At 53.0% G+C, this 14,304-nt stretch overlaps 1 protein-coding gene across 1 annotated transcript; it reads right to left on the bottom strand.

Annotated features, from left to right (window-relative positions):
* Positions 1-13,617: 13,617 nt before the first annotated feature.
* On the bottom strand, positions 13,618-14,304 carry EI90DRAFT_3016558 (uncharacterized protein; the record flags this gene model as incomplete). The annotated part of the gene is made up of 2 exons (XM_039057007.1): positions 13,618-13,751; positions 13,998-14,304. 2 exons carry the CDS (start codon positions 14,302-14,304, stop codon positions 13,618-13,620), a joined length of 441 nt encoding a protein of 146 aa, XP_038915951.1.

Genomic DNA, 14,304 nt, shown 5'->3' with positions numbered 1-14,304 from the left:
CTTTGGTACATGCCAATTCTCCTCCTAATCTCTGAACGATGCCTTCTTTCGGCATCATCTTCTCCTATCCTTGGGAGAAGGATCTCCTTAGCGTCTCTGTCGAGTCGCTGATGATATTCCAGTGTGCTTTCACTGGTGGTTCTTTTCGTGAATTTTTCACGAGTTCTATTTATGTCCTGGACCGTGGTCCAGGGGTGTTTATTTGTTTCCTCACTTTTTTGTGAGAAATTTATTTCCTTCAGCAAGTCTGTTTGTTCGCTGATTTTTTCAGTCAACGTGTCTATTGCGTTGGCCATTCTTTCTCGAGTTATCTCTAGACGAGCCGTACTATTATGGTTCGTTTCCTCGATCTTTTTTTGGATCGAGTTTATCGCGTTTATTATGTGCAATTCCTGGTTTTCCAGGAGGAAGTTTGGTTGGGCGAGCAGAGACTCTCCCCAGTTGACATTTCCGCTTCTGGGGGTTCCAGAATGGGTTCTTGGAGTGAACACTCCACGCTCGCTTTGTTTAGGCGAGGCCATTGTGGAGGGTGCTTCCCTTTCATAGAGGGGTCTGTTCGCTGGTTTTTCCTTACTTTTACGTAAGGCTTCCTCAGCGAACTCCCTCATTTCAGTTCGCCTCCTCTTCATTATCTCGGAAACCTCCTCCGAGGTTGGCGACCTTGCCTTGTCTGGCATGATGTGTGGGTGTGTAAACTGCGGAAGTTCTTTTGGAGCTTCCGCACTCTGGGAGATCCTGCTCTCAGGGTGTATCTTCATGCCTTCTCGGGCTTTTAGCCTGAGAAGAAGTTGGTCTTCACTTTCTGTCCTCCATTCAGACGGAACCTGGAACAAGTCCAGTAGTTTTTCGGATAGCTGATGCAGGGGCTCTTCCCTTTGTTTCCCTTTGTCTGCCTTTGGGGCTTGACTTGGGGACATGAGGGGGGACTCCAGGGGATAGTGGGGCCCTGGAGTTTCCTGCGACTCTATCCGATCAGCTTTTTGGGCTGATCGTTCGGCGCTTACGCATTTTTCACGCAAGTCGATCACCTCATGTGGAGGTGAGGGATCTTCCCCAGCTTGGGTTAGATCAGGATGTCATGGAGTTCTGGGGGTATTTGGCCCCGCACTTACTCCACGTAAGTTTCTAAAACCTTCAGGGACCAGCCCTGAGGTGGTTGCTAATGCCGGATCATGTTGATCCTCGTCGTCGTCTGACGACGGCTTTTGGTTTGAATCTCCCATCATGGGAGATTGCGGTTTCTTAATAAACCGCTCATTTCTTTTTAGTGTCACTGCAGATGCGACTTTGCCCTTGCAGGCGTGTTTAGGCGCCATATGCGCTACCGAGTCAGAAGTTAAGATTATGTAGTTGTTGTGGGTTGTGTTGTAAAACACACCTCATACACTTAAAAAAGTGTGAGGTCTTTGGGTAGCTCAGCACACAAAGCTGTAAGTGATACAAGAATGTGTATTTTACGGTGGTGTGTAAGCAGTTACCCGGAGGTTCCCGCTTACCCACGTGACTATATGTATCTAATTTACATATGACTCGGGGTTTGGGGCTATTGCCCTGACACATGCCTAACCTACCCAACACATAACTCTGTCAATTCTCCACCAATTGAGATGTTTTTGGTATCGTCAGAATCGCAAGAATTAGCACTATTTTTAGATACCAAATTCGTGCCATGTTGCTGCATGAATGAAAGTGGTTTTCTAATCATGGAAACAGGTATCTGAGCCAGCTCTGCACATGGGTGATTATCCTGCCTACGACGCAACTTTCACCAGATGGGGCAGCCAAATATCTCTGTCAGCAGACTCCCCAAATCAAACATTGGGTGGCATGACAAGTCATTTTGGGACCCCTGCACATAGATTGTTTTCATTAATAGCCTAAAATCTGAAATTAATCCTTTTATCACCATTGTAAGCATGCTAGGGATATAACCCCGCAGCAAACAGGAAAAGAAAGGGGGGGCAAAGAAAATCTTACTACTGGTAAGGCTGCACACAGTCCCGGTGCAAGAGCACTATACTAATAAATTCTCTTAAACTTAGCACTCACCCCTGGTCCTTCTTGGACAGTCATCAGGGAGTCAAACTAAGGTTCTTTAGTGTATGGAGGGATCACTCAACACCACAGTCTTTGTAGCACAGAAGAGGGGTCCAACAACTCACAAACTGGGTATATGTTAGATTGAGCAGATTTGGATGATTCCGGAATGAAATCAGAGACTTAGCATGGAGGGACCTTGGCCCCAGCGATTTAGGCAGAGCGCTGTGCCATTGCTGGTTGTCCTGGGGGTCCCTAATTTCAGATCTAGTGAAGGGAAGTCTCTTAGGGGGGAATCAAGTCAATTTTGGACTGAGGTTACAAGTTACTAGGTACATTGTATATAAAGGAGGAGTCCAGAATCAAAAGGAGCAAGGGTAGTCTGAAAGGAGACAAAGGGAGCTGGAAGGAGGAACAACACTGAGGGTCAAGGGTTTGACTCTGTATGGAAATGGGAATTTCCCATTTTAGACTCTTATGGGTTCTGTATCACGTGATTTGTATAGTAATTGAGTTCAACCAATCAACAATTACCAAAAAACCTGCTGTGCTAACATCTGTTAAACCTCATGTTACAACATCTGTGAAACCATCTGTAAACCCTAATGAACCACCTCACCTCCACTTTCCACTTTCCTGCATCAAGAACAGACAAAAATGGGCACCTCCAGCCCCATTTTTGTAACAGACTCAATGGTGTTTCCCAAAGGAGGAGTGAAGGGCCAAGGCCCAAGGAGGAAGGAGGATGGGAGTCAGGAATGGCTAGCTGACTGAATAGAAGGAAGCAGCAGCCAAAATAGGAATGAGGGAGAATAGCGGAATTGAATGGGACAATGCAATAGTTGCAAGGTCTGAAGTAAGTCCAGAAAGTCTGAACTCAGAAGTAAAACTCTAGAATATTGGCAAAGGTAAATAAATGGAATTGGCTAACTAATACAATGGGTATAAGTGGAGGTGGGGTCAAAGTCCGAGGTCGGAGCTAAGACCGGAGGTTCCAGAGATAGAGATGCAAACAGGATTCCGGAGCAGAGGTCTGGAGTTGGGAGCATAGATGTTGCATGTTCATCTGGAAGGTGTCAAGGTTGAGGTTGGACCCGGAATGGTCCGGAGTTGGACTGAAGGTGGTGTTGGAGCCAGAGGTGGGATAACCTCTCAGGAGTTGGCAAGGAGAAGGTGATGGAAGTATATATATAGAAAAAAAAGATAAATCAGAACAAAAGACAAGGAAAATAGCCGATGGATGGTGGCAATGGAAACAGGAAGAATGTTAAGAGCTCGGCTAAGAAACAATAAGGCAAAAAGGTGTCCACAAGTGTCAGGGCACACCCGCCTGACCCGGGCCCACCCGGGCCCACCCGGCCACACCACACCCGCTCCCCGCTGTCTATCCCCCTCCCCCCTCCTTCCTCCCTCTCCTCCCCCCTCTTCTCCCTTTTCTTTCCCCTTTCTTTATTTCATTCTTCTCATCCTCCTCTTCCTGTTTATTTCTTTCTATCTACACGGACCACCTTCCCTTGTATCGATGTACTATTGACCCGTCCGGCCCACACACCCCGGACAGCTTCCCGCTGTGCCCAGCACGCGCGCATGTAGCGGACGCTCTCGGGATCCCCCACAGGGACACCCGGATGCCTGCGGCTGCCTCCGAGGATGATGTGGCACCTGTCATGTGACTCAAGCCGCATGTACATAAATGTACCTGAAGTGGGAACCGAAGAAGTAACCTTCTTCTCACATTCTCCACTTCAGGTAAGTAGTATAGTTTTCCTCTTTAATAATAATAACACATTCTCCACTTCAGTCTGAGTGGCCAGGGACCACTGTCCCGGATCGGGCCCGCCAGTACGCACGCCCGCTCCACACCCCGCGACAGCCTCAGTGCCGGGCATTACCCCCGGGCCCTCTCGACCCCGGACGCGTCCCTGACAGCAGAAGAAGGTTTTAACCTTATTTCCCCTGCCTCACCCATCTCCCCAGCCATGGTGTCAGAAGAACAGTATGACGACCTGCTGGCCCGCTTCCAGGAGCTCCAAGCCATTGTGGAGAGCCAAACCCGCAACCACCCCCCACCCGCACCTGCACCCGCACCCGCCCCTGCACCCGCGCCCGTACCCACACTCGCGCCCAGACCCAAACCACCAAAGGTCGCTGCCCCCACTCCCTTCTCAGGAGCCAGTGAAGACCTCGATCGCTTCAAAGCCAAGTGCGGGATCTACTTCCATGTCCGCGCAGCCGAGTTCCCTACCGAACTATCCCAGATCCTCTTCGTCCTCTCCTACATGAAGGGAGGACCCGCAGGGGCGTGGGCGACACAACGGACGATCACCCTGTTGACAGCCACCTCCCCCACCATAACCATGGACGAGTTCAACACGGAACTCGATGCCATGTTTCAAGACCCGAACCGGGAGGCCACAGCTCGGCAGAAGTTGGCAGCCATCCGCCAAGGGACTGACTCCGTGGATAAGGTCATCCAGGAGTTCGAGATATTGGGACCCGCCTTGAGGCTAGGCGATGTCGGGCTGGTCGACCGGTTTGAGCAAGCGATTAACTCGTGGCTCAGGGAGAGTATATACCGCCTCCGCCCCATGCCCACCACTTGGACTGAGTGGAAGCACGAAGCCACGCTTCTGGACAACCAGTGGCGACGTTTCCAAGCCACCCAACCACGCGCACCCCCACCTAGACCCCCATTCCCGCCAGCCCGACCTCCGCTGACCGTGACCCCATCCCAGACCCGACCCGCGCAGAACCCCCACGACCTGCTCCAGCACCTCCGCCCCCCACCCCAGCAGCCCGTCCTACACCAGGGACGGGCCCCCAGCCGATGGATCTCGACAGGTCGAGGACTGACCAGAGACGGTGCTACAACTGTAACACCCCGGGTCATCTCGCGCGAGAATGCCCACACCCCAGGGTCAGCCGAGTACGACGTCTCCACCTGGAAGACCTGAGGACGTTGATGGAAGGGCTGAAGAGGCAGTTGACCGAAGGGACAGAGACGGTGGAGGGGGAACCAGAGGAAGAACCTCAGAGGGATTTTCAGGCAGGCGACCGGTAAGGGATGCGTCCCGGCCGCCCGTAGAAGATAGCTCGTGTAAATACCGCAGCGCGCATAAGCCAACGCCAATGCCAAAGTTTCACCGAGTCATCGCGAAGAAAAAGAGGAGAAACGCATCCTCCACCCGTGAGAACGAGAAGACCCAAGGGCAGCAACGCCCGAGGTAGCAGTCTCCCCCCCGCCATTTACGTCCTTTCCAAGCAGTCCCCCAGATCTCTTAACCTCACAGTGAAACTGACCGCCCTAACCTCCCTCGCGTCGGTATCTGTGTCAGCCCTCCTGGACTCAGGAGCCACCGGGAACTTCGTAAGCCCCGAGTTCGTCCGAAAGCACAACCTAGAGACAACCCCCTTCCCCAACCCATTCCCGTCCGTAATGTCGATGGAACCCCGAACGAAAATGGAGCTATAACAGAAGAGCTAGAAGCCCTCCTGACCTTCGGGCGACACACAGAGCGGGCACGCTTCGCGGTTGCAAATCTCGGGCGCCAGTCCCTCATCATAGGACACTCGTGGTTGCTGCACCACAACCCAGAAGTGGACTGGGTATGACAGAGAGTCGTCATGTCCCGCTGCCCGTCCTCCTGCAGACAACCGCGAATACAAAATGATCAGGACCCGGTACTGGAGCCTGGGGATGGGATCTACGCTGCCATCATTCCCCCAAGCTGGGGCCATGACCTGAGAGCCACCACGACCCCCTCGCAGCGGATGGCCCAAGAGGCCCGTGACCCGGAGGCTGAGCCCGCGTCGTTTGAGACGCTAGTACCAGAGCACTACCAGGACTTCCGGGATGTGTTCTCCAAAGAAGCCTTTGACCAATTGCCCCCCGGAAGCCCTGGGACCACGCTATAGACCTGGTACCGGACGCCAAACTGCCCAGGGGGAAGACCTTCCCACTCTCGCGTCCGGAACAGAAAGAACTAGACGAGTTCCTACGCGAGAACCTACAGAACGGGCGCATACGGCCGTCCAAATCCCCCATGGGAGCACCAGTCTTCTTCGTCAAGAAGAAGGACGGGTCCCTACGCCTGGTCCAGGACTACAGGAAGCTGAATGAGATTACGGTGAAGAACTCGTACCCGCTCCCCCTCATCTCAGACGTCCTCGCCCGCCTCCGCAACGCCAAATACTTCTCAGCCTTGGACCTACACTGGGGGTTTAACAACGTCCGGATCAAGGACGGAGACGAGTGGAAGGCGGCATTTGCGACCAACCGGGGGCTGTTCGAGCCCATGGTGATGTTTTTCGGCCTGTGTAACTCCCCGGCAACCTTCCAGACCATGATGAACGACATCCTGAGGGATTTCATCGACCGGGAGGTTGTCATCTGTTACATGGACGACATCCTGATCTTCACGGCCACCCTGGAGGAACACCGAAGGGTCGTCCGAGAAGTCCTAGAGACGCTGAGGAGAAGGAGGCTCTTCCTCAAGCCAGAGAAGTGTAAGTTTGAGCGAACCCGGATCGAGTACCTGGGCCTCGTTATCTTGGAGGGTACCGTCGCGATGGACCCAGTGAAGATCCAGGGTGTCCTCGACTGGCCCCCCCAACCAAGGTGAAAGAAGTACAATCCTTCCTAGGATTCGTAAACTTCTATCGCCGGTTCATCAGAGACTTCTCTGAGAAGGCCCACCCCCTTCACAGGCTGACCCGGAAGACCCAAACCTGGAACTGGGGCCCGGATGAAGACGATGCCTTCCGTGCCCTCAAGGAAGCCGTCACCACAGCCCCTGTCCTCTCTTTCCCTACCGACCACGGCCGCTTCAGGCTCGAGTGCGACGCATCCAACTTTGCAACCGGTGCGGTCCTCTCCCAGCTCCAACCGGATGGAGAGTTCCACCCGGTAGCGTTCATGTCCAAAAGTTTCACGGATGTAGAGCGCAACTACGAAGTGTACGATAAAGAGATGCTTGCAATCGTCCGAGCCCTCGAGGAATGGCGACACTTCGTGGAAGGTGCTGAGGAGAAAGTCGAGATCTACACCGACCACCGTAACCTGGGCTACTTCCGGACGGCCCAGAGGTTAAATCGACGCCAGGCCAGATGGTCCCTTTTCCTCTCCCGCTTCCATTTCACCCTCGTCCACCGCCCAGGGAAGCTCATGGGGAAACCAGACGCACTCTCCCGCCGCGCTGACCACCCGAAGGGAAGGGACAACAATGAGGGGCTGACCCTCCTCCAACCGGCCTGGTTCGAGGCCCATGCGACGGAAGCAGTCTCAGTGGAGGGTGAGGAGGCGGATATCCTAGAGAGGGTACGAGGAGCGAGAGATCATGACGAACAGGTGGTAAAGGCCATGAGGGAACTGGGAGAAGGAACGTTGAGGTCGGACGAGTGGGAGAGACAGGGAGAGTTGGTCCTCTACCGGGGCAGGGTGTACGTTCCAAAAGACCCACAACTCCGCCACGATCTGGTACGGCTACACCACGACGCGCGGGCGACGGGACATCCAGGGCGATGGAAAACCCTAGAGCTCGTCTCCCGCGACTACTGGTGGCCTCGGATGGCAGAATATGTCGGGCGATACGTACGTGGATGCGACACCTGTAACCGCGTCAAACCCTTCCCCGCACGGAAGGTTGGGAAGCTCACCCCAAATAAAGTTCCCACCCACCGTTGGCAGGTGATCTCGGTAGACATGGTGGGAGAGCTCCCAGAGTCGAAAGGTTATAACGCCATCCTAGTTGTAGTGGACCGTCTGTCCAAACGCATCCACGCGATCCCCACCGTGACATCCGTGGACTCGGCTGGTATCGCCCAGCTCTTCCTAGAGCACGTCTGGAAGCACCACGGGCTCCCGGGAGAGATTCTTAGCGACAGAGGGAGCGCCTTCGTCTCGCGCTTCTCAAAAGAACTTGCAGATCTCCTGGGGGTCAAGCTAACCCCCTCAACGCCCTACCACCCCCAGACTGACAGACAGACAGAGCGGGTTAACCAGGAAATCGAGGCCTACCTTCGGGTGTTCGTCAACCACCACCAGGACGACTGGGCGGACTGGCTCCCACTGGCAGAATTTGCCTACAACAACCGCGTCCACTCGTCCACCCATCGAACCCCCTTCGAGCTTGACACCGGGCAGCATCCCAGGATGGGGACGGAGCCCACACGTACGTCCGAGGTAGAAGCCGCCGACGCCTTCTCGTCCAGGATGATGAAGATGCAGGAAGAGGCGAAGGCGGCCCTGGAACACGCAGCGGATGAGATGGCCCGCTACTACGACCGAGGTCGAGAGACAGCCCCCAAGTACCAGGAAGGTGACCGAGTCTGGCTCAGCGCCCAAAACTATACGACTGACCACCCGACCAAGAAGCTAGACCATAAGTGGTTAGGCCCCTTCAAAGTTGTCAAGGTCGTCTCCCCAGCTGCCGTCAAGCTCCAACTCACCGCACGGCAAAAGGGAATTCACCCAGTCGTATCTGTGATGAACGTAAGACCCTACCGCCCGGACGAGATCGCAGAACGACCCCCTGACCCCCGCCCGGGCCCAGAACTCGTAGATGGAGAGGAGGAATATGAAGTGGAAAAAATACTGGACTCTAAGTGGTTACGCCGGAAGCTCTGGTATTTAGTAAAGTTCGCGGGTTGGCCGAACTCAGAGAATGAATGGCTCCCCCGAGACCAACTAATCCATGCCCCTGACCGGATCGAGGAGTTCCACCAAACACACCCCCACGCCCCAGGAAGGGAGAGAACGAACCCCCTGGCCGCTTCGAGGCGAAGCGGCTTAAGGAGGGGGTGATGTCAGGGCACACCCGCCTGACCCGGGCCCACCCGGGCCCACCCGGCCACACCACACCCGCTCCCCGCTGTCTATCCCCCTCCCCCCTCCTTCCTCCCTCTCCTCCCCCCTCTTTTCCCTTTTCTTTCCCCTTTCTTTATTTCATTCTTCTCATCCTCCTCTTCCTGTTTATTTCTTTCTATCTACACGGACCACCTTCCCTTGTATCGATGTACTATTGACCCGTCCGGCCCACACACCCCGGACGGCTTCCCGCTGTGCCCAGCATGCGCGCATGTAGCGGATGCTCTCGGGATCCCCCATGGGGACACCCGGATGCCTGCGGCTGCCTCCGAGGATGACGTGGCACCTGTCATGTGACTCAAGCCGCATGTACATAAATGTACCTGAAGTGGGAACCGAAGAAGTAACCTTCTTCTCACATTCTCCACTTCAGGTAAGTAGTATAGTTTTCCTCTCTAATAATAATAACACATTCTCCACTTCAGTCTGAGTGGCCAGGGACCACTGTCCCGGATCGGGCCCGCCAGTACGCACGCCCGCTCCACACCCTGCGACGGCCTCAGTGCCGGGCATTACCCCCGGGCCCTCTCGACCCCGGACGCGTCCCTGACAACAAGGTAACAATAAAATCAATAATTGAGGCCCATAAGGTCAATATCAACCATTAATCTCACTTCTCCACCACGTATCTGTCGTTCTAACTCCCGTCTCATCATTCCATCCTCTTCTCCTGATCCGTCGCTGTCCTTAGAGCTCAAAATCATGTGAATTGGTGGAAAATTGGTGGAGATATGGGGGAAATGGTGGATAACCGTGAAATTTGGGGAAATGTGTCAGGGACCAGTCCGGGGTTGAGAGTGTCCGGGTATATCGCCCGGCGCTGAGAGCCCAGTGGGGTATGAAGCGGGCACGTACAGGGATGGGTCCGGTGCAGGCAAGTGTCCCTGAAGTGGGAATGGTGTTAAATATCATTAGAAGGAAAACTAAGCTACTTACCTGAAGTGGGAATGGTGAGAAGAAGACTGCTTCTCTGGTTCCCACCCCAGGTATGTTTATATACATGGTGCTCAGGTCACATGAGAGTTGCCACGTTGTCCCCATGCACAGCCCTAGCCACCCGGGTATCCCCATGGGGGATCCTGAAGGGATCCGCTGCAGGCATTGTAAGGGGGCAAGGGATCTACCACCCTAACGAGAAAGAGAGGGGGCCACGGAGTTGGTAGTGCTCAGGGGAGGTTCGGATGAAGAGGAGGGGGGGGGAAATGGTCCGGGTGCAATGTGATAAAAATGATAATCTCGTAAATCTCACTGATAATCAAACTGATGGGAACTCTGTCCCTGCACGATGTCTTGAGCCTCTTTGGCTTCGTATTCGCCGCTCTGGGCACTGGTAACGTCTGCTAGAACTTCATGTTCTTGTTGGGGAGCACCTCTCTCTGTTGGGGGAGTCCTTTTTTTTGTAAATACAGGGAAGAGGCAGTTATAAATATGAAAAAGGTATGCGTGGAAATCCGAATGATCCGACGGGTTTAGGATGGCAACAGATCCACAAGGAACAAGTAAGAAAAAAGTAATATCAAAGAAATATTGATGTTGTTAAGGAAATAAAGAACCATGGCGATCGCCTCAACCGCTGAACCAAATACGTCACTCGTAACATCGTTCGACTCGTGTTGACAAGGGCTTTCCAACGATACCAAATTCGTCCAGATCGGTGGAGAATTGATGGAGATACAGAGGAAGCGGTGGAATATGCGGGTGACAGTTGCCCAATTTGGAAACTGATGGTTGTCCGTGGTCGGGAATGGCTTTAAAAAATCGGAAGAAATATGAAAAACGTGGAAGGGATATATGGAACAATGGTAGATGTGTTTCGGGAGTGGGATGCTTGACGTGGGTGGTAGAATCGCGATAATCGGCTTGTTTGTGTGGTACCGGCTGTGCCCGCCTACAGCGTGCGTGGTGGGTGTACCCAGGGGTCGTCCGGAGCATCCGGGGTTGGGTGCGTCGTGCATGGGTCACGGGCAGGTTAGTAGTACATTGATCAAGGAAAGTCGTCTGTGTAAATAGAAATAGAAAGAATAGAGAATGAGACGGAGAAGAAATAGGAAGAGGGGGAAGTGGAGGGAGGAGGAGATAGGAAGGGGGAGAAGGGGGTAGCAGGTGGAGTGGAGCCAGGTGGAGCCGGGTGGAGCCGGGTGAGGTGGGTGTGCCCTGACAAAATGGCAATATGAGTCTTGAGAAAAAAGCATGGAAAAAATTGGAAAAAATGTGGAAATGTGTTGTGGGCATTGGGATTGTGTTGGATGCTTGAGGGTGCTCATTGGAACCTCGAAAAATGCGATTCTGGCCTCATTTGTGTGGTACTTGCTGTGCCCTCCTACACTGTTACACCCCATCTCATCCCCATGTCTTCTAGCAAAGCTACAAAACACTGCAAAAAATGCAAGACAGAAAAGTCTATTGATGAATTTGCTGCTTCCTGTAATTCCACTACAAAATTACTGAAGAGTTGCCATGCATGCAACACAGAAAAGGCGGCAAGAAAAAAGGATGCACAGTGGAAGCAGAAAGAGACTACCTTCTGTTAGAGACCAGATCGAGACAAAGGATTTGTCTCCGTGGTGGAGGAGGGCTTCAGCCTCAGCGACTCAAGCCAGGAGCGCTGTGCCAAGTTACACATCCATGCCCTAATTTACTTACTGGCAACAAGAACTAAAGGGGGATCAACTCTAGTCGATTTTATCACTGAGGTGTAACCTATGTACAAGTTAAGTATATATAGTTGCAGTGAGAGCGGGCCCATGAATGGTGGGGCCGAGTGGAGCGGAGCTAACAGAGTTAAACATTAGCCGACTGAATATTACCGACAAGTCAGGTTACGGGGTTAGCGGAATGGCAGGCAATAACCCAAAAATGGAAAGGAGGGATAGACCCAAAGGTGGGCTTGCAGGGCAAGCAAGTGAATTGCCCAGCGGAGGCAGGAGTGTGCTAGCAGACGTCAGAGCTGTCCGGAAGCCTTCGGGGCTCCATACTTAGGGAGGCATAGGTAATATATTGAAAAGAGGGGGTGGTGACCATCGAGGGAGGTGGAGGTGATTGCGGAATACAGGAGCTCCAAGGTTAGCGAAGAAGGAGCGGAGGTGGTCTGGAAGGATTGGAGGCAGTGGAGGTCGATGGCCATGGATGGATATGACACCTTCCTTGAGTCTCTAACATTGCACCTCTGATGCTTCTGGTTGCCCTCCACACCCTGTGGTCAGGTCAACACTCCCACTCCCCTCAGGACCTCTGCTGGTCATCAGGCTGTCCTTGTGACAGTACTGATGGATCCACCTCTGTCTCACAGATTTGTGTCGGCACTGCACTGACCTGGCTTATTTGCGGACTTGTATTGGTGCCACACGCTGACCTCCACTTTCCTCCTCTGGCCATTTTTGTCACTTGGCAGCATACCATTCATTCCTTGCTGAGTGCCTATATTGTTCATCTATTCATTCGCTTAACTTGCCAATATTGGCACTTGATCTGTGTGCTGATGCACTTCTTATTCATTCACTTAACCTGTCAATATTGGCACTTGATCCACTTAGTTCATTTCTTGCCTCCCATTTCCTGGGCTCTTGTCTTTATTCAGTTTGACAATCCCCACTCATTTCCACACTGGACCATGCTGGACTGACTGGCCCTTCTATGTTTTCCTCCTGCCTATTTATATCCTGTAAATACTTTCAGGGACCTTAGTCTGGAATCAACTAGAGTACCCCCTGTCTGGTCTGAGTCCCTAGAAAACCATAGGATGAGGCCACAATAGGGCTGGGGTTGGACCAGATGAGAGTAGACCACTAAATAGAATTGTTGGCACAAATATATGTAAATACATGTTTTGAGGTTGATCTCCAACAGTCCCCACCTCTGCAAAGGGGGCTACCCCCCTCTGAGTTTGTCCTCACTGAGCTCATGCTCCTCCAACAGGCCTGCACTGCCTGCAAGTTTTGCTTGAAGTTCACTGTAAGTTCAATCTGTAAATAAGGGATCTCCCCCAGACATCAAGCTCAGGGCACAGTGCTCCCCTTGAGTTGCTGAGGCCACAATCCCACTCTGCTAACCTTGAACAGCACTTCTGGACATGCCACTAATTTCCACCTGCACATCTGCATGTGTGCACTCCAACAGACCTCTGCCAAAACCTCTGACTGTCATATCCCGGAATCCCAACCCTGCGCACTCCCACCACATCACACCTTCCTAACAACTTCACCATCCCCTACACCTTGCCTCCCCACTCTCCAAGTCACCTTCCCTCCTGACTGTCTCAGCTCCGGTCTGGTTGCGGCACACCGAACCTTGGCCACTCCCATCCCGGAACCTCGGTCCCGAGTCGGAACATTCGGAGATCCCGGATTTGCTCCGATATCCTGACGGACCTCCGACATCCCGTGACATGCCCTTAAACCCTTCCTCCACCCATTTCATTTATTTGAGTCACCCAACATCCTTCGGATACGCAACTCTGCTTTCGGAGCTACCCGCATCCTTCGGTGATCTCCCTCACGTTATCACTTATTAGTCATCTCCCATTCTTAGCACGACTACCTTCTTACTACCATTCAGTCGGCTAACCCCCTTTATCCATTTGTCTTCCCCATTCATTTTCCGGCCTCCAACTCCGCCCTCCTTGGCCCGACACCTCGGTTCCCCGTTTTAGATATCGTTCGGACCCTTTCGGTACCTCTCGGTATCATTCGGTACCTTTCGGTGTTTTCCCCATTTTGTCATTTCGGGCTTTGACTAAAGTCCTCCCCATCCTCCTTCAATAAATACACGTAGATTAGAACCTGTAGTTCCTCAGTTCTAATCTCGACTAAAATGCCACCCAAAGTCCCTCTGAGTGAATCCTGTCCCTGTTCTACAAGACACCTCAGACATAAGAAATACAAGGACTAACTGAGACGTAACGGAGGCACAGCACTCCCTCCGAGTCGCTGAGGCCGCGTCCTTCTTAGAGCCTCTTGTACCATCCAGCAGAACCGGGCTCCCTGAGAAGCTTCGGTTCACTACCGGAGCCCTCGGACCCCCTCTAGTTGAGCCCCGCCTGCATTCGGACTCACGCATTTACCCCCTCTTCCATAACCGACGGGTTTTTGACACTGACCCTGACTCCAACAGAAATCTGCCCATCTTCTGACACATCCACCCCATTCCCTCTCAGCCTCCTGCCCCTCTGGGCCTTCACCCTCCCTACCTCCCACCATAGAGTCTAACCCTTGACCCTTGGTGTAGTTCCCAACCCATACTTCCCTTTGTCTCCATTTGGACACCTTTGTTCCAATTTGGACCCCCTTTGTTTCTTGTACTCCCATCTCCCTGGATTTCAAGCTTATCTCCATGCACCATTTGTTGGAGGAAGGGATCAAGTGATCTCCCAAAACCATCAGGGAAGGGGTACCCCCCCCTGGCAT

Source organism: Cantharellus anzutake (assembly GCF_015039405.1).
Source record: "Cantharellus anzutake strain C23 chromosome Unknown EI90scaffold_24, whole genome shotgun sequence".
In the NCBI taxonomy this organism is placed as follows: Eukaryota; Fungi; Basidiomycota; class Agaricomycetes; order Cantharellales; family Hydnaceae; genus Cantharellus; species Cantharellus anzutake.
This window is presented reverse-complemented; position numbering and strand designations above follow the sequence as displayed.